This window comes from Choloepus didactylus, chromosome 7 (genome assembly GCF_015220235.1).
Source record: "Choloepus didactylus isolate mChoDid1 chromosome 7, mChoDid1.pri, whole genome shotgun sequence".
NCBI lineage: Eukaryota > Metazoa > Chordata > Mammalia > Pilosa > Megalonychidae > Choloepus > Choloepus didactylus.
Window position 1 is genome coordinate 3,812,654 of NC_051313.1, and position 21,336 is coordinate 3,833,989.

Below are 21,336 nucleotides of genomic sequence, written 5' to 3' on the forward strand. Positions count from 1 at the left end.
TTTTCAAGAACATTATTTTATTCCCCCCAGTTCTCACACTTGGACGCCTGACTTTAACTAGCACAGAATTGTTCAAAATAAAGTTTTTACCCAAACTGGACCACGGAGAGGCAGGCTGGAGAGAAATAAACTCAAAACAAGCAAACCAGCATCAGTAACCAGAAAAAGTGTCTGTTTCTTTACGTGTATATACCATATTTTACAAAATTAATGTTAAACCAATTGGTCATTATGTACATGGTGTTAGTGAATATTAGTATTTAATACTTACACACGTGCATATACAACCATAATACAGTAAATTTTAAATTATTTTTACCTATGAAAAATATATATACTGTGAGTGATACATACTTCAATTTGAGTGCTTGGTCAATACTCAGTGCTTAAAAATATTTGGAAAAGACTTCCCAAAATGTATTCTGGTGAAAGATATGAAAAGTGAGAGAGAGAAGGAAATAGCCAAAAAGTGGGTGAGGTGGGCAGAAAAGCCCAGCCCCCACCCAGGGGGAACCACAGGGCATAAACCAGACGAAGACTCAGAGGTGAAGGGCTGTGTCACTGGAAACCGAACAAAACCAAGGGAAGTTTTGGGGTCAGGGCCAGCGATTAGGTTCTGATCATTTCGTCCTGACGGGTGCCCTGCAGGAGGACCCCAGGGCAGCTTTTAGTTGAAGCTTCCCGTAAGAGAGCCAGTGCCATCTGTCATATAATCGCCTCACGTAACCTGCAGGAATTTGTCCTCACTGGAGAGACTTCGGCGGCGGCGCACGGCTTCCGCAGCGGGAGCTGGGTGGGAATTCTTGGCCCCCGCATTTGTTCTCTAAAGCGCGGGGTCCGTGAGGGTGAGAGACGCCCCTGCCCCTGGCTGTCGGTCCCCGAGGACCCCGGGGGCCGAGCGGCCCTAGTCGGGGCTGGGGCAGCAGCAGCAGCAGCAGAGCGCGCGGCACGGGTTCTTCTTCTTGTACTCCGCGGCCTTGCGCACGTACGCCTTGGCCTGGCCCGTGTACTCGAGCGCCTGGAGCACGTTGGCCTCGATCACGTCCACCGTGTCGGCCTGCTCCTCCACCAGCAGGGCCATCTGCAGGAAGAGCTCGTGCACGTCGCGGATGCGGTCCTCGAGGCGCAGCAGCTCGCGGTGGCGGCTCTCGAGCTCGCTGAGCGCGGCGCGCGCGCCCTTCACGTCGGCCAGCAGGTTCTCGGAGAACACGTCCCAGCGGCCCTGCTCGCACAGCGCCTCCACCTGCTCGGCCGGCACGTCCTTGCCCATGATCTCCAGCTGGCGCTGGATGCGCGCCTTGCAGTAGTCGCGCTGGCGCAGCTCGGCCTGGTTGTACTCGAGCAGCGCGCGCTGGAAAGTTTTGGAAAGCGCGTGGTGCTGCGCGCGGGCGATGCGCGCCACGGCCGAGTGCGCGCCGTGCTGGGCCTCGAGCAACTCGGCCGCCTCCTGCAGCGCGCGCAGCTTGCGGTGCACCGCCTCGCCGCGCGCCTTGATGGCCTTGGCGATGGCGTTGGTGTCGCGCTTGATGCTGCTCAGGCGCCGCATGGACGTGAGGAAGCGCGTGTTCTGCTTGCCCAGCCGCTTCACGTCGGCCATCAGCTGCCGGGTGTCCTCCTGCAGGTCCTGGATGTCCCGGTACAGGGACTCCAGCAGCTGGTCCGTCTCGAAGCAGATGTCCTCATGGGGCGCTTCCAGGGCGTCATCCCCGTCTGGGAACTGCTGGTCGAAGTGTCTGGACACCTCCAGAAGGTCTGCCAGCCGGTCCTTCATTTTGCCTGCAGGTGGAGAGACAGAGTCAGCGCCCTCCCAGCCTCAGGGGTTGAAGCCTCAGTTAAGGATGTGTTCTGCTCAACACCCCCACGGTCGCTCTCCGGGGAGGGGTGCTAAGTGCGCTGCGAGGGCGAGGTCCCCTGGCCCTGTGCTTGTGAGCAAACGGACAGCAGGAGCCCCAGGCATGATGACTCAATCAGCCGTCTAAATGTTTTGATTGCATCGGGAAGAAATCTTTTCCTTGCTTTAGGTTTTCCAATCCAATCCAATCAAAACATACCCCCAAAAAAGGAAAAATACGGAAAGACTTGCCAAGCCAAGGGCTTTTGAATAAGGACAGTCTCCTTATAGGCTTTGGGGTCAGCGGTTTCCGCTCAGCAGGCTCATGCATCATAGCAACTCTGACATCATGAGCTGCTGCACTAGGGCTTTAAAACCGTTTTCTCTTAAAAATTTTACAAAAGTGAAATGTGCTTGAAGTAGAACAACAAAATAAAGATAATTATCTAATGGGGAGTGTAAAATGTAGAAGTTGGAGTGTCCCTGCTCCCCTCCCCAATAGCTTTCCTACTGGTAAGCGTTGTTAGCGTAAGTGCTTTGAAACACTTTTATATGGAAACTTTCAAACATGCACAAGCCTAGTAGCAATAATATAACACTGTCCCACTTCCCATCAGGCTACGGCAATATTTGTTCATTTTTAATGGCTTCTTGGAACAAATTGGCAGCTTACACAGAATTTCCGTCTTTTTGTAAGGGTGATTTTGATAACTCCCCTGCTTAAGCAAGGCAAAATAATGTTCTGTGTGCCCTTTGATTTCCAAAGCTTTCATTCTTGGCTGGTGTATGTGCCAAAATACTGAACGTTTTGCCCTTACCTGAGACTTCATGACTAGGAAGGCTGTCTTTCTACTATATAATTTCCAAATGAGAGGGGAAAAAGTAGTAGCACGGATGGCTACTCAATCTAGGATGGATCTGGACCCCAAATTAAAGGCTTCTCTAAAGTCATAATTAATTTTATAGCGTGACTAATGGAATGCTGACAAGTTGGATTTAGTGATAAATGGTGAAATATTAACCGTGACCTCTCATCTACCACGATCATTATTTTCATAAATTAACAGAAGTCTTACTCCATGGCACTGACAGAACAAGTCATCCTGCTGAGAAGGCCACTTCTGCTCCCTGGAGATCACCCCAACCACGGAGGAGGTGCCGGTGTTGGCAGAGGGAGCGAGAGGCAGGAAATGGGCCCTGCCTGGGCCAAAGTTGGCTTTCTGCTGGCCCAGATTTCCCTCTATTTGAATATTTCCTCACATCGAGCATAATGTAAAGACAGACCACAACGTGCAGGGAAAGCATAATATATGACAGATGATTGGCTAACATCCTTAATGTACAGAAATTCTTCAAAAGATAAAAATTAGTAAGTAAATAAAAGGACCTCTTGTCCAAACAAAATGAAAGGCAATTTCTAGAAGCAGCAGCAACTGCAAACGCCTGTGTGTGCCAGCTGTTTGCTGCCTGCCAGGTGCTGTCTGGGCACTTTTCAGGCACTGCCTTCTTGAAACTTCCCACAGACTCTATGAAGAAGGTGTTTCATCATCGGAGGTGGCAGGTGAGTCATGGGAGACTTAGGAAGTTCTCCAAGGTCACCAAGAATTGAACAGTCAGGCTCCAGAGGAGCCTCCCATCCAAGCACACACACAGTCTTTAGCAAATGTATGAAAGGATCTTTGACCTCACTACTAAACAAGGAAAGGTAAGTTAAACTACTGAGATCTTTTTTTGCCCACCAAATTGGCTTTGATTTCTAAAAAATGACAATTTTTAAAAATAGGTGAGGATTTGGGGAACTCAAAAATGCTGTTAGGAGGTAAACTAGAGAGCCTTTCTGGAAAGCAGTTTAGCAATATGTTCTAAAGCTTTAAAAGGTGTGTCTGCATTGACTCATGCTCCTTTATTCTAAGGATTTATGCAATGACACGTGGAGCTCAGAGCTGTAAATATTTTCAATTGTCACATTTTCAAAAACAAAAATTCTGAAATAACTTAAATGCACGACAGTGAGGCTGCTGCATGAATCCCAGATTTCGGAGGCAGTCCAACGGCATGTAAAGTGCTCTCAGGCAGAGAAAAAAGGCAGAGTGAGGAGATTGTGCTGCACAGTCCACACACATCCTGAAACAAAGCTGTGAAAACACATGCACACATGTACACACACAGGTATGTTATGTTAACAGTAGTTTTTGCTGAATTGTGGACTTACAAATTCTTTTAATTCTTTGTGCTTCTGTGTATCTTTTTGTCCTTGTAGATTTTTGTAATTAAATAAAACCCCAAGGAAAATTATTTTTAAAGGGCTAACTCCTTAAGGTCCTCTTCAAGGCAGATGTATGTCAGACAGTTCAGCCCCATATGCTTCCTGGGAGAGCACGTTAGCTGGCTAGCATGGGGTCAGGCTGCTTCTCTCCGTGTAAGATGGTATTCAGGATGTGCGACAGGTGGGTGACAGAGATGGGTAGTTGTGATGACCAAGGCAAGGACAGGTGGTAGACACCTTCCTTTCATCTTGGCCAAGGTGTGTGGGGCCCTGCAATGGAAGGGGGTGGGCGGCTAGTCCCACCTGAGGGGCCTGTTAGTTGCATTCCCACTAGTCATAGACAGATGCCATGCTTGTTTGTACTGCTGTCTTAGTGCCATGAAAGAGCTATTTGGGGAAATCATCTCATTCACCATGTGAAGAGCAAAGCACCGTTTCACCATGTTGGAAATCACCATGAGGAGTAGCCCGTCCTTCTCGAGACCTAACAGCCATAAACCCTCCAGCCCTAAGTCAAGTGGAGGCCTAAGTTCATCCAAAGGCCCAGTTCCCTGATGCGGGAAGGCAAAGGGAAGGAGAGAGGGATTCAAGATTCTCTGTGAGGTGGAGACAAGACGAGGTCTTCACCTTGACTTCATGGTCACCCTTCCTGCCCACGCCCAGTTCCAGGTGAGTTGGTCCCAGAATGTCCCTGGTTGCCTGGGGGCAGCACCAGGAAACCTACAACGGAAAGTCAGCTCAGAGGCTGTGATTTCTAAGAATGTCCCTCAAAAGGTTAAAAACGCATAGCTTGCAGAAGGTGTCCCAGAATGTAGAGATTGGTGCAGAAAGCACCTCAAAATAACCTACACATCCAGTAGCGTCTGCACTGTGAGGTGTTTAGAAAAGGGATATTCGGCAAGTGAGAAAGAAAAATCAACTCCCCACTGACCTTGCTGCCTCACTGTGATGAAGGAGAAAGTAATAAACACTGGTAAATTGTGTTCATAAATTTGCCAAGGTAAGTCCTGCTTTGATTCACATGGAGATTAAGAATTCAAAAGACAAAATTACAACCAACTACCAGACATCTGCTTCTGCTTTCTATTTTCTTTTGCGGCACAACTGATAATCTGTCGTGAGAACTCTACCCAACAGGGAACGAAGGGGAAATTGGTCACGCCATTTTTATTGGGCAATAAGATTTTAAGGAAGAGAAAACAGAGGACAGAGAGAAGGGGGTGGCTCCGTGGCCCTCAAACTTTGGGGAGCAGCAGAATGGACATGGCGGAGTTGACGGCCCGGGTCTCTGCGCCGCGGGGACGGGATGGCCTCCAGGTGGTTCCGGTGCACCCCCGGGTTAGAGACCCGGCACACAGACACCTGCCCGCAGCAGGTGAGTCCGTGAGCATCACGCAGTCCCCAGGAACGTACCGTGGTCCCCAGGCCGCGGGAAGCCTTGATGAGCAAACGGGCGACCGGGACGGAGAGGGGTAGCTGCGGGGCTGTGTCCCCGCGGGGAAGAAGCTGGGGCTTCTCTCAGCACCGCCCCGCTGCCCGGCCTGGGCCCGCTCTCAGCCCAGCGAGCACCAAAGCATCCGACGACGCCCAAAGGGCAGAGTGACCAAGGAGGCGGGGGTCATTTATTCCAAGCCCTGTGTTTTAGGATTTGACAAATATAATTGGTGCAGGCACTAAGTAAAGGGGAGTGTGAGCCAAACTGAAGATTGAGCTTCATTCTTATTAGGTGCCCTCAGGGACACGACCCATATCAGTGAGGGGAGCGTGAGGAATCTGTAAGCAACCGGGACACAGGGTGCCCCAGAGAAGACTGTGAACGTCCTCACTCCCAGCTTGCTGCAAAGGGGTCACAAAAAAATTCCCAAGGCCCATCCTGACCAGAAAGGGCTGTGCACCTCCTTCCTTTAAGGGGAACAAGGGAGAAACCGTTCAATATACTAAGCTAATTTTGCTCAGTACCAGGAAAGAAAACCTTTCCCTGTCTCTCAGGCATATGTTGTGCTTTTAGAAGCAACGGGGAACTCCAGACCTGGGGCTGCGCAGAGCAGGGCACAGTCAGTGCAGCTTGCTGTGAAGGCGGAACACGGAGGGGACACGGACCATGCCAGCACATACACATCCTTGCACATGCACACACGCATGTATGTGCACTCACACATGCATGTACATGCACGTATGCATGCACGTACACACACACATGCACACACGCATGTACATACAGTCACACATGCACACACGCACGCACGTACATGCACACATGCACACACACACGCTCACTCAACTTTGCATATGGTGTTCAGCTCTGTGAAACTAAGAAAATCTTGCCCCAAGATACACACTGCAAATGAGGACATACAAGCGGTCAAGTTCTGATTTTCACATTTTATCCTCTTCCTCTCCAATATCCTGAGTATGCTGCCAGTTTTTAAAGTATTGCTAAAAAAAGTGATGCCTGCATATCAGAATGTGTCGGTTGCCCAGGACGATGGCCAGGCCACATGGTGTCATAATGGCCTTGGGGTAAGGTCCATGTGACATCGTCTTTGGGGACACACGAGGACAGCCCCTTTCCTGGGTGGACGCAGCCCGCACCTGGGCACGTGGCCTGGTCAGCAGAGCATGGAGGGGAGTCCAGCTCCTCCTGTCCCTCCTCTGCCTACCCCCTGCCATCTCCAACCCCACAGGCAAGGGGTCCTGGATAGGCCCAGGTACAGGTCACACCAACTCAGCGGCTCCTGCCCAGCACACACCTGTGAAGGCACCCACAGGGCAGCAGGTGCAGCAGGTGCACCCGCCAAGCGGCTGACACAGCCACGGAGCGCGATTCCACTCAGCTGCGTAAAGCCAAGTCCTGCTCAGGTTCTTGATTAACAATAACACACCTAAGAGGGAAAACTCATTTTTTATCATCTAAAAATTATAGGTTAAAATAAAAGAGAGCCCCTAATAGGTCTTATTTTCTTGCTACTCTAAAGTTGATTTAAAAAAAAACAAAAACGAGTTATATTGGATCTTAAAGTATGCTGGGCGAGCGCTACATTTAATTGCTTAATTTCTTGGGGTTCATTCCAAGCACAATTTGAGAGTATGAAGAACATGAATTGAGATGGGCTATAATTATAAAAGTCTGAGTCAAGAAGACATAATAAAAATGTTTCTTGTTTCTACTCTTCACTAATAAGCAAAAAGCCAGAAGGAGTTTCTCAAAGCATTTTGGGGGGGTTCTAAACTAAAAGAGCAGACGGGTCCACTGTTTAGTTGCTCTACTCATTTGATGCTTCCTGACCCTTTCCCTCCATCATAATCTCCTGCCAATGTCTGGACAGAAGTGGTTGGTTCAAGATGCCCCATCACGAGCAGCCAGTGAGCCGCTGGGGTGTTGCTTCTGGGAATCTGCTTTTGCACATTTGGTAGGAATGCCAGGACGGCCAACCGCTTCTCCCATACTGGCTCCCATGGATGCCGCCCCGCAGCTGGCCTCCATGAAGCACTTGGAGTGTGCCAAGCCCAGGGCTAGCTCTGTGCACACTTAACTCCTTCATGCCTGAGGAGCACACCATCCCCACCCAGGGGAGCAGACTCAAGGTGCACGTGCTCCAGCCACTTGCCTGAAGTCACACAATCAATAAACACGAAGCTCATCTGAACCAAGAGTGTCTGGCCTGAGGGTCCATCTGTAGACTACAACACTATACTCGCTGCTTCTTCCTAAACCTCCCCAAAAAGGGTTCCAAAGCCTTTAACCATTCAGGGATTGCGGTCTTACACTGGGAACAGTTATTATCATCTAATAACCGAGAGCTGGATTCGCAGGTGAAAATATCATCACCAGGAGAGTACAACCATCTTTCCTCCTGTCATCTCTTCATCTCAGGGTTGCCAACACTGCAACGTTTCCGTTATCAGAGCAGCCAATCCGGGACCAAACATCCCCAAGGTCCGCAGAAGTACGCACTCGGATAGCTCCCTAATGGCGGAGCGTCTCCGTGGCTCTTGGTTATGACTGACCCGAGCCCAGGTTGGGCCCCATGGCACAGAGGGCTCCAGACGCAAGCCTTGGCGCAGACCCTGGAAGTGATGACAGGAAGGGGCGGGGGGCGAGCCCGGAGGCAGCCAGCGCTAGGGGGTCCCGGGTCACTCTCCTAAAGGGTGTCCACTGTCTGTATTAGCCTTTACAAACAAAGCCGCTGGTGCCGTGGGCTGCATCTGATCGGGCTTTGGCCCGAGAATGTGAAGCAGATGCTCAGCTGGAAACAATAGAAAAAGAAATCTATATAGATAAAAACCAATAAAGAATAAATTTTGAACTCAGTATGAAAACTTGTATGCCTTGGTTAAATTTACACTTCATAATAATTCCATAGAGCATTTTTGTGGTAAAATACATATAACATTTGCCATTTTAACCATTTTCAGTATACAATTCATTGGCATTAGTTAGGTTCACAATGTTGTGCAAATGTCCCCACTGTCTATTCCCAAAATCCTTCATCATCCCAAACGAAACTTTGACCCCTTGAGCAGTAACTCCCCAATCTTCTTCCTCGAGAAGTCCCTGCTAACTCTAATCTGCTTTCCCTCTCGATGCATTTGCCTATTCTACATGTTCCATGTAAGTGGACTCATATAATATTTCTCCTTTTGTGTCTGGCTTCTTTCACTTAGCATGATGTTTTCAAGATTCATCCATGTTGTAGCATGTATCAAAACTTCATTCCTTTTTATGGCTGAATAATATCCCATTGTATTTGTATAATATAGCTGTTTAAGTCCCTTTTCCAATTCTTTGGGGCATATACCTAAGAGTAGAATTGCTGGGTCATTTGGTAATTCTATGTTTAACTTTTTGAGGAACTGCCAACCTGGTTCCTTCAGCTGCACCATTTCACATTCCTCTAGTAATGTACAAGAGTTCCCGTTTCCCAGGGTGTACTTTTTAAAAACAGAAATCAGTGGAGTTTCCAGAATCATCAATGACCTTTTGTTTTCCAACTCATAATACAACTTAGGAAAAATCCCACAGGATTTTAAAATGCCTTTTTATGGTCCTTTGTCTTTTAGACAAAGCCCTTTGAGTCAGTGATTCTAATCTCATTGGCTGGTTACTCCTTTTCAATTCTGCAAGCAAACAAATTATTATTTTTGGCTGACACTTTTTACATGCAGCACAGAAACATCTCAGTTATGAAACACAATCAGGGTATGAGATTTTCCCATGTAAGTGATTTGTAATAACTGAAGTTTCTCCCTTGAAATATTAAAGACATTCACCCCGTTATGTTGGAAATCTTCTGAAATGCATTGATATACTTCATTGCTTCCTTAAAGAGAGGAAATTGGGCACAATTTATGAATGACTTGGACAGCCATTGTTGACATTTTGGACTATGTGATGTATTTTTGTTTGCTTTAAAATGTTTCTCTTTCCTCTGGGTTCAAATGTCAAGCTCTACCTCAGTTATCATCGTGCACCATCACGGACAGTGCACTCATCCTCCTTAGAGACCGTGGCAGGCTGAGAAGTTAGATCACCAAGCATTTAATCACGGTAAGCTTCAGGTGGGTCAGCAGTCCCCAAGAAGGAAACCTAAGGAGGAAAGTAACTGATGGAAACTCACTGACATTGGACAATTGATATATAATCCACCAACAATAACTTCTGAGGAGAGTGTCGTGATTTCCAGTTGACTGACAAAAGGAAGTTAAGTTCCTTATGCAGCTCACACAGTCCGTGAGAGGGATGGAATTTGAACCGCATCTTCCCTTCCCGCTGTATCCTGCTCTGAAGCTGTGTGGAGAGTGGGGCTGTGGGGTGTTGATGCTGTCAAGGAAGACATGGTTCTCTGCTCTCCACCTCCTCCCGCCTGGGGACATGGAGTCATGTATCCAGCGGGTGACTCTGCCAGGAGAAGTTGTCCGTGGTGGTCCAGCCCCTTCCCTTCTCTCTCTCTGGGAAGTGGGTCTCTGAGCTCAGAGAGCCGAGCCCCCTCCTCCTGCTCCTCGGTGGGGTGGGAGAGCCAGCCCCGGGGACCGTCCGTCCACCCAGTTCTGGGGTTGGGATCATGAGGCACAGCCCCCGCCGGTGTCAGCCACACCCTCCCAATGTCGTGATCTGTAACTGCTTTTTCCCTCTTGTTGCTCGGATGGTGTGGAACGGGGTCCGGGGACACTACTTCCTGTGTAAGCCCAATAGCCAAGCTAAGCAAAGCGGAGGACGCGAGGGCAGCAGCAGCTTTAATGCTTACCTTGCCCAGTGCCTTAACTTATAGACAAGGAAAGAGAAACTCACTCTATTTAAGTGACCTACAGATAGTGATGAAAAGATTATTATTATTTACTATTTAAGTGACCTACAGATAATGATGAAAAGATTATTAGGAAGAAAAAAAAAAGTATGGAGAGTTTCCACTTACAGCAATAAAACTTCCATAGAGGTAGCATTTTCAGAAACCTGGCATTTATTAGGACCTCAATAAATGAGAGCTATTACTTGTACTAGTTTGTTACCAGATAGTATCCGAACTATGAAAACATGAAACTTTCAGATTATTTCCATGATATAATGACCATCAACTTTCTTAACCCGACCTCCTAAATGTGCTTTTTTTTTCCCCCCAAATTTATATGTTCTTTGGGGAAGGCTGAACAAAAAGACTCCATGCATTCTCTGCAGCTCCTTTCCCCAGGAGGTAGCCACTACTTCTCATCTCGTTGTTATTGAGCTTTGTCATGGGACAGGCTTGCTTTGGAAAATGGGCTGCTCATGAACATGATAAAGGCAGAGGCTTGCAAAGCACTTGAGCAAAAGGGCCCCCTGAGACAACAAGACCACTGTGTGCAGAAAGCTAGGCCACCTGCCATCTCGTGGCTGCAGGAGTGAGCCCAGGAGGACCAATGGAAGGCTGCTCGGCCAACAAACTGAACCACGAGACGGGATACAGCGTGGCACTGAAGCCACTAGACTGTGTAAAACGATTTCTTACGTGGCACAAATGAACGGGTACAGCGATTGGCACCCAGAAATGAGATGTGGCATGCCGCCACGGCCCAAACCTATAGCAGGCAGCTCTGGCTTTGGAGCCAGAGACCAGGTGAAGGCTGGAAAGGCAGAGAGGCAACTATGAGCAAAACCTGGGAAAACGGCACGCAAACTGTTATGGAGGCTGGAAAAGCAGAGAGGAAATTGCTAGAACAAGCTGGGGAAAAGGCTGCCCACATTATGTAGCAGCAAAATAATTGGCAAAAGCATTGCCTAGGCAGCTCAAAAGACAGAACATGCACATGAGGTTGGATCTAGCTGTGGAGTTCCCGAGAAGGGTGTTCAGAGCGTCTCTTGAGAGCTTATGGCAGCAGCATACGACGAGGTCCGACAGAGGGGGAGGTGAGCTGGAAACTGAACTGCTTAGTCAGCAAGCAGTATGCAGAGGAGATTCAGAGAAGTCAGAACCAGGAGATCGGGAAATAGAGCCTGTTTCCCTCCCCAGCCTCTCAGCTGGAAAGAGATCCTCACGGTGAGCCCCGGCCTGGGGTGCAGCCTGATGCTAATCTGCCGGCTCTGCAGGCCTCCCAGCTCGGCCGGAGGTGCCGCGGCTCGGCAGGCACCGTCCCAGGCCACCTGCTGCTCTGTCCCAGGCCGCCTGCTGCTCAGCTGGAGCGGAGACAGGCCTCCCTCGGAAACCTCTGTAGGTGGCTTTTGGGGCCACGATTCCTAGAGCTGCTTCTGCAGAGTACCACGGACTGGGAGGCCACAAACACCAGACATTTCTTCTCTCTCAGTTCTGAAGTCTGAAAGTAAAGTGTGGCCGTGCTCGCTCTGCAGCCTGTGGGTGAGTCCTTCCCCTGGTTCCAGCTTCTGGAGGCTCTGGGGGGTCCTGGCTTGGGCTGGTCTCTGCCTCCATTTCACAGGCTTCAAAATTCCATTTCCTTTCTCTAAGAGGAGAAGGGCTTAGGGCCCATCCTAACCAGGAGGACCCCACCTCGGGATCCTTCACTAGTTACCTCTGCAAAGACCCTTTCCCAAAGAAGGCCCCTTCCCAAGTTCCGGAAGGCAGGGCATGGTCATTTCTTGCGGGGGCTGCCGTCCAACCCACTGCAGACCCTAACTGGGTTCTGGGGAAATCCACCAAGTTTTTAAGAGGGTTGTACTGGTGAAAGCACCACCAGCCAGCTTAGATAGAGGCCGTTCAGGTGGAAAGGGGTCTCAGACCCACTTTCTAGGAGCAGGAGTTAGGCCGAGAAAGCTAATGTTTCAAAGCACAAATGGGCCATTTCTTATGGGCTGGGAAGTCTGTTTCAAGGATGGAGCCAAGAGCAGGGAGCAGGCCTGAGCAGCAGAGCAGGGTCCTCACTTAGGCACGCCCCGGGCCCAGGGTTCAGGGCCAGCGACCCACACCCGGCTGGAGGGAGGCACTGCTGGGGGCTGCTGTTCAGGCTCTGCCGGCTCATTGCCATGGGGTGTCCACCGCGGCCACCTGCCTCATCTCACCAATGTATACGGGGGGTGAGGGGCAGGTAGCATGTCCCCTAGGGCACGGTCTCGGTACCAGGAGGAGCCCTATTGGCATCCACATCCGATGCAGACCCTGAGATCCCGGGCTTGGAGCCTGATGGTGCAATGGATGAGACTTTCAGGAAGCCTGGGATGGGGTGACCATATTTTTCTCATGGGAGAAATATGAATCATTTGTGTAAGAGGCAGACTACAATCAATTGCAAAAAATAGCCACCAATTCCTAGCAGTACCTCCCATCAAGAGGGGGTGCCTGTTTTTCTGCCCTTGGAACCTGGGCACGGCCACAAGGCTCACTTTGCACAAAGGACAGTGACAGTGTGATGTGGGCAGAGGCTGAGCTGGCACTGGCACCGGGGAGAAGGGCTCACCTCCAGGGTGAGGACCTGGGAGAGGGGCCGGCCCGGTCACCCTCCAGCTGACCACAGCTCCTGGCTGTGCCCAGGCGGGGCTGGCGGATGAGCCGCCCAGCACATCCTTTCTGCCAGGTCCTGTGTGTTCTGGAACATTCCAGGGATGTGCTCACTTGAACCCTACAACCACAAGAAGTAACAGACTGGTACTGGGGTATTGTTACACTGGGAAAGCTAACCGATACACCCAACTTTAGACTTCTCTGGCACCTGAGTGTGTCCACTTCTTTGAAGAGGACGAATCATGGATAAGTCATAATATTTTGGAGAATAAGTTCCGATGCAGTCACAATTAAAGCAAGCAGCAAATGCCACACAATTTTCCTGCTGATATATGGCACCTCCTCAGTGCCTAAATTATCTATGCTGATTTCATTTCAGTGTATATTTATGATATTATCGCATCCACATTGTACACAAAAGTTCATATAAAGCATACGCAGGAGAAGGACACGTGTTTCCTAACATGACTGAGGACAGCCCTTCCTTTCCTTTGAGGACTGTGGTCAGCATCATGGTAAGGAGGAAAAAGATGCTACAGAAAGATTATCTCGCACCAAGCAGCCTCTGCGGAAACTGACCACACAGCTGGTGGACCTGGAGTCAGGACAGCACGGCCGCAGCTGTCCAGCATTGGCGAGCTTCAGTCCAAGAGTTCCTGAGAACCCGGAGAGCCAGGTTGGAAATGCAAGGAGGGAGGTTTCAGGGTCCAGATCAAAGTAAAGTGCATCAGGTGAGCATGGCTCAGCTTCCCAAACCACGCACACCTCTGCCACGTGCCCGGCCGCCTTTCTGGTCACATACCAGACGAGAGATGCTTCCTGCTTCCACGTTAAAGAGAACCAACGCGTTACCGGGATGCGAACTCGGATCCTACGAAATGGCAGAGGCCGATTATGGCCCTTCCGAGTGGAAAGCCGATCAGGGGACCTCTTTTCAGAGCCCTTGAATCTGCTCAGTGCCCGGGGGTTGTGGATGACAGTGGCTGCAGGTCCACCTGGGGACAGGTTCAGATCCCATCTCCGCCACCAGCCGGCCGGGCCCCGCCGAGAGAGGATGATTCCTACCAGATCGCAGCTTTTCTGGGCTAAGCTGCTTGCCTTCTTACTGCTCACCTTCCCACATACGGGTTTTGGGAAGGGGCAGGAGTAGACGGGATGGGCGAGGCACGGCCCACAAAACAGCAGTCTGCAAACACCGCCTGCTGCCCTACTCATGTGATGTCAGTTCACTCAGACGCTAATTTAGGTTCAGAAACGCTGAGCCTCAATAGTGCATTTGCCACTTGCGGAAGCACCACTGGCAGCTCCCATCCCATCCGGGATCCTAGGTGAACACGCACACCTGGGGTTGCTCTATTATTTGGGGTTTTACATAATTTGTGTTCCAATTCTTGTTATGGAAAATTTCTCTGTTTCCTGGCTATAAAAGCAACCCATGCTCTTTGTTTAAAAAGAAATCAAATAATATGGAATTTTGTTTTCATGGAAAGTAAAAATGCCCCATCATCTAATGTAATTAAATTTAATTATATAAAATTATATAAAATAACCAAAGGTAACAGTCTTTCCCAGACTCTGTTCTATGCTGGAAGGCAGGAGTACTCGGGCACAGCACTCAGAGCATCTGGTCCTGCTACTGCGGAATCGAAAACCCTTCCCGGGTGAACGGCAGGGCTCTGTGGGTTCCTTTTTGCCTGGGTGTCCCTCGGGGCCTCAGGGCGCCCGCACTGCCCTTCCCGGCAACACTGTTCTGTGCAGGTCAAAGTTGCACCGAGGACAACCCGAGAAGGGAAGGGGAGAGACCCCTCCTGTTCAACAGCCCTGCAGTGGTTACCCCAACCCCACACGCCGTGGGCCTGTGGACAGCCCTGAGGACGAGGACTGACAGCTTCAGGCTCGGTGTCTAGAAAGCCAGGGGCGAGATTTCCTTTTGGGAACAGATTAACAAGTTTAATTCCATGGCATTTGTCATGGAGGTGAGCCCTGTTATAAGGTGTTGTTCGTGGACTTGGTTTGGTTTTGTTTTCCACTGGTGTGAAGGGTCACACGGGCAAGAGGTCCTGCTCCTCAGCCAGGGGCTGTGAGTCCTGCGAGAACCCAGTGCCAGTGCTCCCACATCTCAGGGGTCGCGTGTGCTTAGGAAAGTGCCTGGGGTGGAGGGAAGGGGCTGGCTGGGGCTCAGGGGCCTTGTTTCCATCTCCAGTGCTCAAGACCACCATCCATGATCATTTCACCAGGGAGTTCACCCAGATCCTGCGGGAACCAGTCCTCGGGAAACAGGTGCAGACCCTGGGATCCAAAAGCAGCCTGGAAAACCTACTGGCTATCTCATATCAGGTTCTGTGTTATTTCTATAACACAAGCGGCAGAATAGTAATGCCCAGTCCTCACTCAGAGTCTCGGGAGAACATGAGTTAGCCTCCGCACTGTCACTGTTTAAAAGACGGCCAAGAAAGCAAAGCCACGTATGTTGCAAATTTTTATTTCAAAGTGAATATCTCATATTATGCTATCAAAGAAGACAAATAAAAAATAACTCCCTGCAAAACAAAACTGACAAACTAAGAAGCAGTACCTGATCAGATTTCTTACACATTTACACCAACCTGAACTCTTCCAGGTGGCCATTGTGCTCTTTAGTGCTGTACCGAAGCAATAGCTACAGGTGTTCAAGGAAAGAAAAATCTTTCAGACCTTTTAATCTTAACAGAATAACTGGCCTAGCATATCTAGGACAGTTAAATCCTAAGCTAACAGTGAAGAAAGCCGGTCATCTAAGTTACTCATAGAACTCCCGAAAGCTCAGGAATCAGAATCAAAGGCTGGGTATCTATGAAAAAAGAGTGTAACAACAAAATAGGCTGGCTGGGAGCTTTCTACAAAGTGAGACAATCCTCCTTCACCTGCCCACCCTGACAGGAGACTGAACTGTGGACAGAGCCCACAGAACCTAGACTGAAAGCATCCACCGGGAAGGCTGGGCCCCAAGCCCTCCTCCTTCACCTGCTTTCCAGCACACTGCTCTGTATCCTACGAGCAGGAGAATGCAATATCCTTTTTTAGAAGCTAGAAAGAAAAAGAGAGGTTAAAGATCACAGAGCCGATATAAGAAGTTGAGCGGGCCAGTCCTGCCGCACCTGATTCTGAGTAAGATGAGTTCTAGAGAGAGGACACATCCTGTACATCATGTACAAGCACCAGGAGTCAAAATGCCTGTGGGCTTCTCAACAGCAACACTGGGAACTTGAAAATAATGGAATGAAAGCTTCAAAATTATGAGAAAAATGTATTTCTAACCCAGAATTCAGAATTTGGTACCCAACCGATCTATCAATCAAATGTGCAGGTAAAAGAAAGACGTGTTTCAGGTATTCAGAGTTTCAAAAGATGTTACCTCCCATGTTCTTATTCTCAGGAAGAGACTGGGGAATGTGTTCCAAGAAACACGAAGGGAAGCAAAAAGGATACACAGAATCCTAACATGGGATCCCACACAAGAGAGTAGCAAAAGGCATTCCAGATGATGGCAAAGGGAGCCTGGAAATGGCAGCTGTGCGCGTGACCATAAGGCATCTCTCCCCAGTATGTGATAAGACTACAGGGGCGATTTCTTCAGAGAGATGAAACTGAGAGGATACCTGAAGGCTCAAACCTTCTTGAGAGGAGATTTTGACAATTTGGGATTATGTTGTAAGCATAAATAAAACTAGGCTAACCAAAGAACAAGACAGTTAGCCCCTAGGAAAGCAAAAAAGGACTTTGCAGTTATGGGAAAGTAATCATGGAATCACATATGGCTCAGCTGTGATAAGCATTTTCATAATCATGAAAATATAATCCCTGAATACTGAGCTAACTCAATTCTGACATAGCTGTTTGGGGAGAATGAGGGGACAGGAAGTGTGCACATCTGCTGAGGACACAGGGGTGAAAATGAGTTAAATCAGCATCTGCATAAGGGAATTCAATGGATAATGACTAAAATGGAAAAACTCAAGAAATAGCAACAGAAGCATATCATTTAGAGAAATGAAAATAAAAACCAAAAGAATAAAAAAATAGCTGAACCTTGTTCCCATGGGGAGGAGAAAATGGAGGAGGTGATCAGAGATTTTGGTTTTTCATTAAATGTTTTCTAGGACTCTCTGACTAGAGAGCGAGAGACAGACAGACAGACACAGACATTGAGAGAATAGCTATGTAGAAATCACAACACCAGCCAAAAGGGCAGTGCTTGGGGGTGACTGGGCACTCTTCAGGAACTCCTCTGTTGCCTGCTCACTTCTCTCTCCCTTTCTCTCTCTCTCTCTCAATCTCTCTCTCTCTCTCTCTCTCATAAGCATCTCTTTACAGATTCCACTTTAGAATTAACATTTATCCATGTTTATAAGTGGAATCTGAAATTCTCCCCTAGACAGTTTTTCACTGCACTAAACTCAAAATTTCCACCAGGGTTTTTGTTTGTAAATCTGAAGGAAAAAAAAAAAAAAAAGATCCTGAAATAATCTAAATCCTAAGTGATTTAAATATTTTAATAAATTGAATAGAACACAGCGAAGGTGAATAGGGTGAGCCCTAGCAGACAGGAGTACATTATAGAAAAATAATTAAAACATAGTACTTTTGCAAACATAAAAATACAGATACATGAATAGAACATTAAGATATAGACCAATTATATGTAAAACATTAATATATGAATAAACCATCAGAAAATAATGGGGGAAGGAAAGATTTAAGCAACCAGACTGGTATAACTGGCTAGCAAAAATTTCTCTTCGATCCTTACTCTAGATCTCATACCATGCCTCTGAGACTTCAAAGAATTAAAAATTCCATAAACACTAACGGAATAAAGCTGAATATTTATCAGTACTTTGGGATAATGATAGCTTTCTATGAAATCTGAGGTTGCAGTAGAAATTTAAAAAAAAAAGATAGGTAAATTTGACTACATAAAATTTGATATCTTTATGCAACACAAAAGAATAACTAATATTAGGAAATAAAGCTAGAGACTGGAAGAAAAAATGTGCACAAAACATAATAGACGTCATGTAATGATCAGTATTATATGAAGAGACAATCCCAACTGATAAGAAAATAACATGACAATAAAATATTGGACCAAATTTATAGAAAGAGCAATTCTCAGGGGATAAAATATCCTCAATAAAATATGAAAGAATACTCAGCATCAGCTACTTAGTCAAATAAATACAAATTTAAAATAAGATGCTATTTTAGACTTAGTTACTAAGCTAAAAATGAGGGGAATGATGCAAATATTAAAAATGGCTCTCCATCTCGTCGGTTAACAGTGGCAGGTCGGGCCACCCAACTGTCAACAGAAAGGAGAAAAAGCCAATGGCGCTGGAAGTTTCAACAAAGGGCAATTAGCAACTGGAGAAATTTTGCAATTAAAAAACAACAAAAATATACTGACCAAACAAGATTTCCCTCTACCAACTGTTAATCTTTTTTAATGCTTTCATGCTATAATTTTCTTTCCTCAAGAAATGAGGTTGATCCTCTAAAGGATTCTGCATTTTTAAAGAGAGAAAATATTTCATTTCACCACCCTAGCTTTTTATAAACAAAAATATCAAATACTTAATGAAATATGAAATTTGAACTGGTTTACAATAAATGAAGGATTCAACTGGATTCACAATGACTAAATTCTTGCTTTACAATAATGAACAAAGTTCAAACTATACAAAATAGAAAGTTTAAGAACAAATATCTAGAATTTTTTCCTCACCATTCATATACCCCTTATATAAAATATTTACAGTAAAATCAAACCAAAAATCTAGACGTAAATTAAGTTACACTTGAAGTAAATGAAGGAATATGCCAAAGGGGATAGGAAAGATGTGAAAGCACATGGCAAATCAACTGGTTGCTTCAAGCCTGACTTACATTTTCACTTGCACTGTGGTTTCTAATTCCCTATTTGGGTGCTGATGTTGTGTTGAGGTCTTGGAGGGTGTGGACCAGTTTAAGTTGCCTTTATGAGGGACATAACAGAGCATTCCACACCTCCACCTATACGCAATAAGTGAGGCCTCGTGGGGCCCTAACCCTGTCTTTCCTTCCATCAGCCAAATGGCCGGTTTTCTTAGTAACCAGAGTAGATATTCATAGGTTAAATATGCTCATATTGGCACTTGGCTTATTTGCCTTGTGTTGTCAGGTTAACTGAGAAATAAATCCTCACTATAGAACCAATCCAGCCACTTTGTCAAGCCAAGGATTCCCTCTTACTTCAGCTGTTCTATTTAGGGTTATTTATTTATTTACCTAATTGTGGTAGTTTGGAGCTGTTATGTACTCAGAAAAGGCCATGTTCTTTTAATCCATCCTTGTGGGTGTAGACCTATTACGGGTGGGACCTTTTGATTAAGTTGTTTCAATTGAGATATGACCCATCCCATCCAAGGTGGGGCTTAGTCCTTTTACTGGAGTCCTTTATGAGAGGATAAGAGAAATGAAACCAGGAGAAACTCATAAAAAAAAATAATAAAAATGCCTTTGGAGGAGCTGAGACAGCCACTGAAGCCAGAAGCTGGAAGCAATGAAACCTGGGAGCGAAGGACCAGCAGATGCCGCCATGTGACAGAGGGACCCCAGATGCCGGCACAGCTTTTCCTCAGAGAAGGTATCGTCCTGTTGATGCCTTAATTGGGACATTTTCACGACCTTAAACTGTAACTTGTAAGCTAATAAAGCCCCACTGTAAAAGCCAACCCATTTCTGGTATGTTGCAATCTGGCAGCCTTAGCAAACTGCAACACGACTGCAACACCATTGCAGTAGAGGAGCTGCAGGAGATTCAAAGACTACAAAACCAAGAGGTCAGTGAGCCAGGAAGAACATGCACGATAGGCTCACACTGAGTCTCCACCACGGTCTCTACAATAAACCCAAAGGAAATCTGTCAAGCACCTTCCTGGGCCATAATAATCAGAATCTTAAAATTAATTTCTTTATAAAAAGCTGTGATATAACTCATAATTTTCAGAGCTTTAAGTTTATTTTCTTTTACTTTAGGTCACATATTAAAATACTAGCAAGTTAACTTCTAGCAATGGCACCTTAAGTAAGACACAGAAATCTCCCCTGTTCCTTGCCCCTATTTTACTCAAAATGAAGGAGTCATTTTCTTGTTCTCTCTTTGCCAATGTGTGTCCCCCATACTGGATACACACATACGTGCATGCACAAACACACATGGGAATTTCTAGAAATTGTAACACTGAACTTTTTAGTGAAGGATTGATCACTTTCAACTGGATAGACCAAAAGATCTTCCTTTGTTAAAATGACAGCCCTTGTCTTGTAACCAAAGCCAGTCTCATAGCTTCTTTGTTCTAATATAAATTGTGTCTTCACACCGATGAGACACTTCCTCTGGCTTGCTCTTCGCAGGATCTTGAACACCTTCTGGTCCTTCCTCTTTCCTGCCTCTCTCCTGGCCACGTGTGGCTCCCCGAGCCCTTCCCCGTAGACCTGTAGGCAAAGCTCAGCCTACGTCTGTTTTCCGGGAACTCGGCCCGCGACCCTGAACCTGCCTCTTCCGCTCAAGCAGAGGCAGCACTGTGCCTTCCTACCTGGGTGGTCTTGGGTGGCCACTTAATGTCTTCAGTTGTCTCCTTCCTCATCACACAAGGCAAATACAGACAACAGCCACACTCACAGCACGTATGATTTCTGTTCTGCGGAGCTGCCGAGAATTAGGGTACTTTGTACACAATAAAGAGCGTGTATAGTATCCTCAGCTACCATCATTGTATGTCAGTTTGCCGTGCAGTCATCAGGGACATGCACTAATATCACAGACTTCAGCTTACATGCTGTGCCCTACTTGGCTGCTGATCAGCAGATGTGTGTCCCTCATCAGCACATCACAAGGCATAACAGAAAATGAGAGAGAAAACCCCGAGGTGAGACGTGCATTGCTGCAATCCTGAAACTGAAACAGAAGACAGAGCAATACGTGTTTGCTGTCAGTTTCCATCCAAACACGGCAAGAGGGCAAGTTCCGCTGTTCTCAAAAGTTGAAATTCACATTGTTACCCAATAAGTTATGCAGTGAGTAATGGAATAGCATCGTTTCTATCTTTCAACTGGGAAACAAGTAAAACAGAGTTGGTATACCAAATGGGGAATACTTTTCTGAGAGACTTAGTATTTTCTTGATTACCTATGACTATATCCACTGAAGAGTTAAAAAAAAAAAAAAGTAAACAAAGTTAAAATGCATTTCATCAGTTCTAGAAAGATAATTTGAAATTAGCAACTCTAAAACT

General features: G+C 47.0%; 1 protein-coding gene across 2 annotated transcripts in view; it reads right to left on the minus strand.

Annotated features, from left to right (window-relative positions):
* STX11 (syntaxin 11) overlaps window positions 1–21,336 on the minus strand; it is a 43,792-nt gene continuing 22,456 nt past the window's right edge. For both annotated transcript variants that reach the window (XM_037842898.1, XM_037842899.1), the window contains one exon: window positions 1–1,776. In XM_037842898.1, coding sequence (XP_037698826.1) covers window positions 905–1,776 — 872 coding nt within the window. In that variant the 3' untranslated portion in view covers window positions 1–904. The remainder of the gene's footprint in view (window positions 1,777–21,336) is intronic.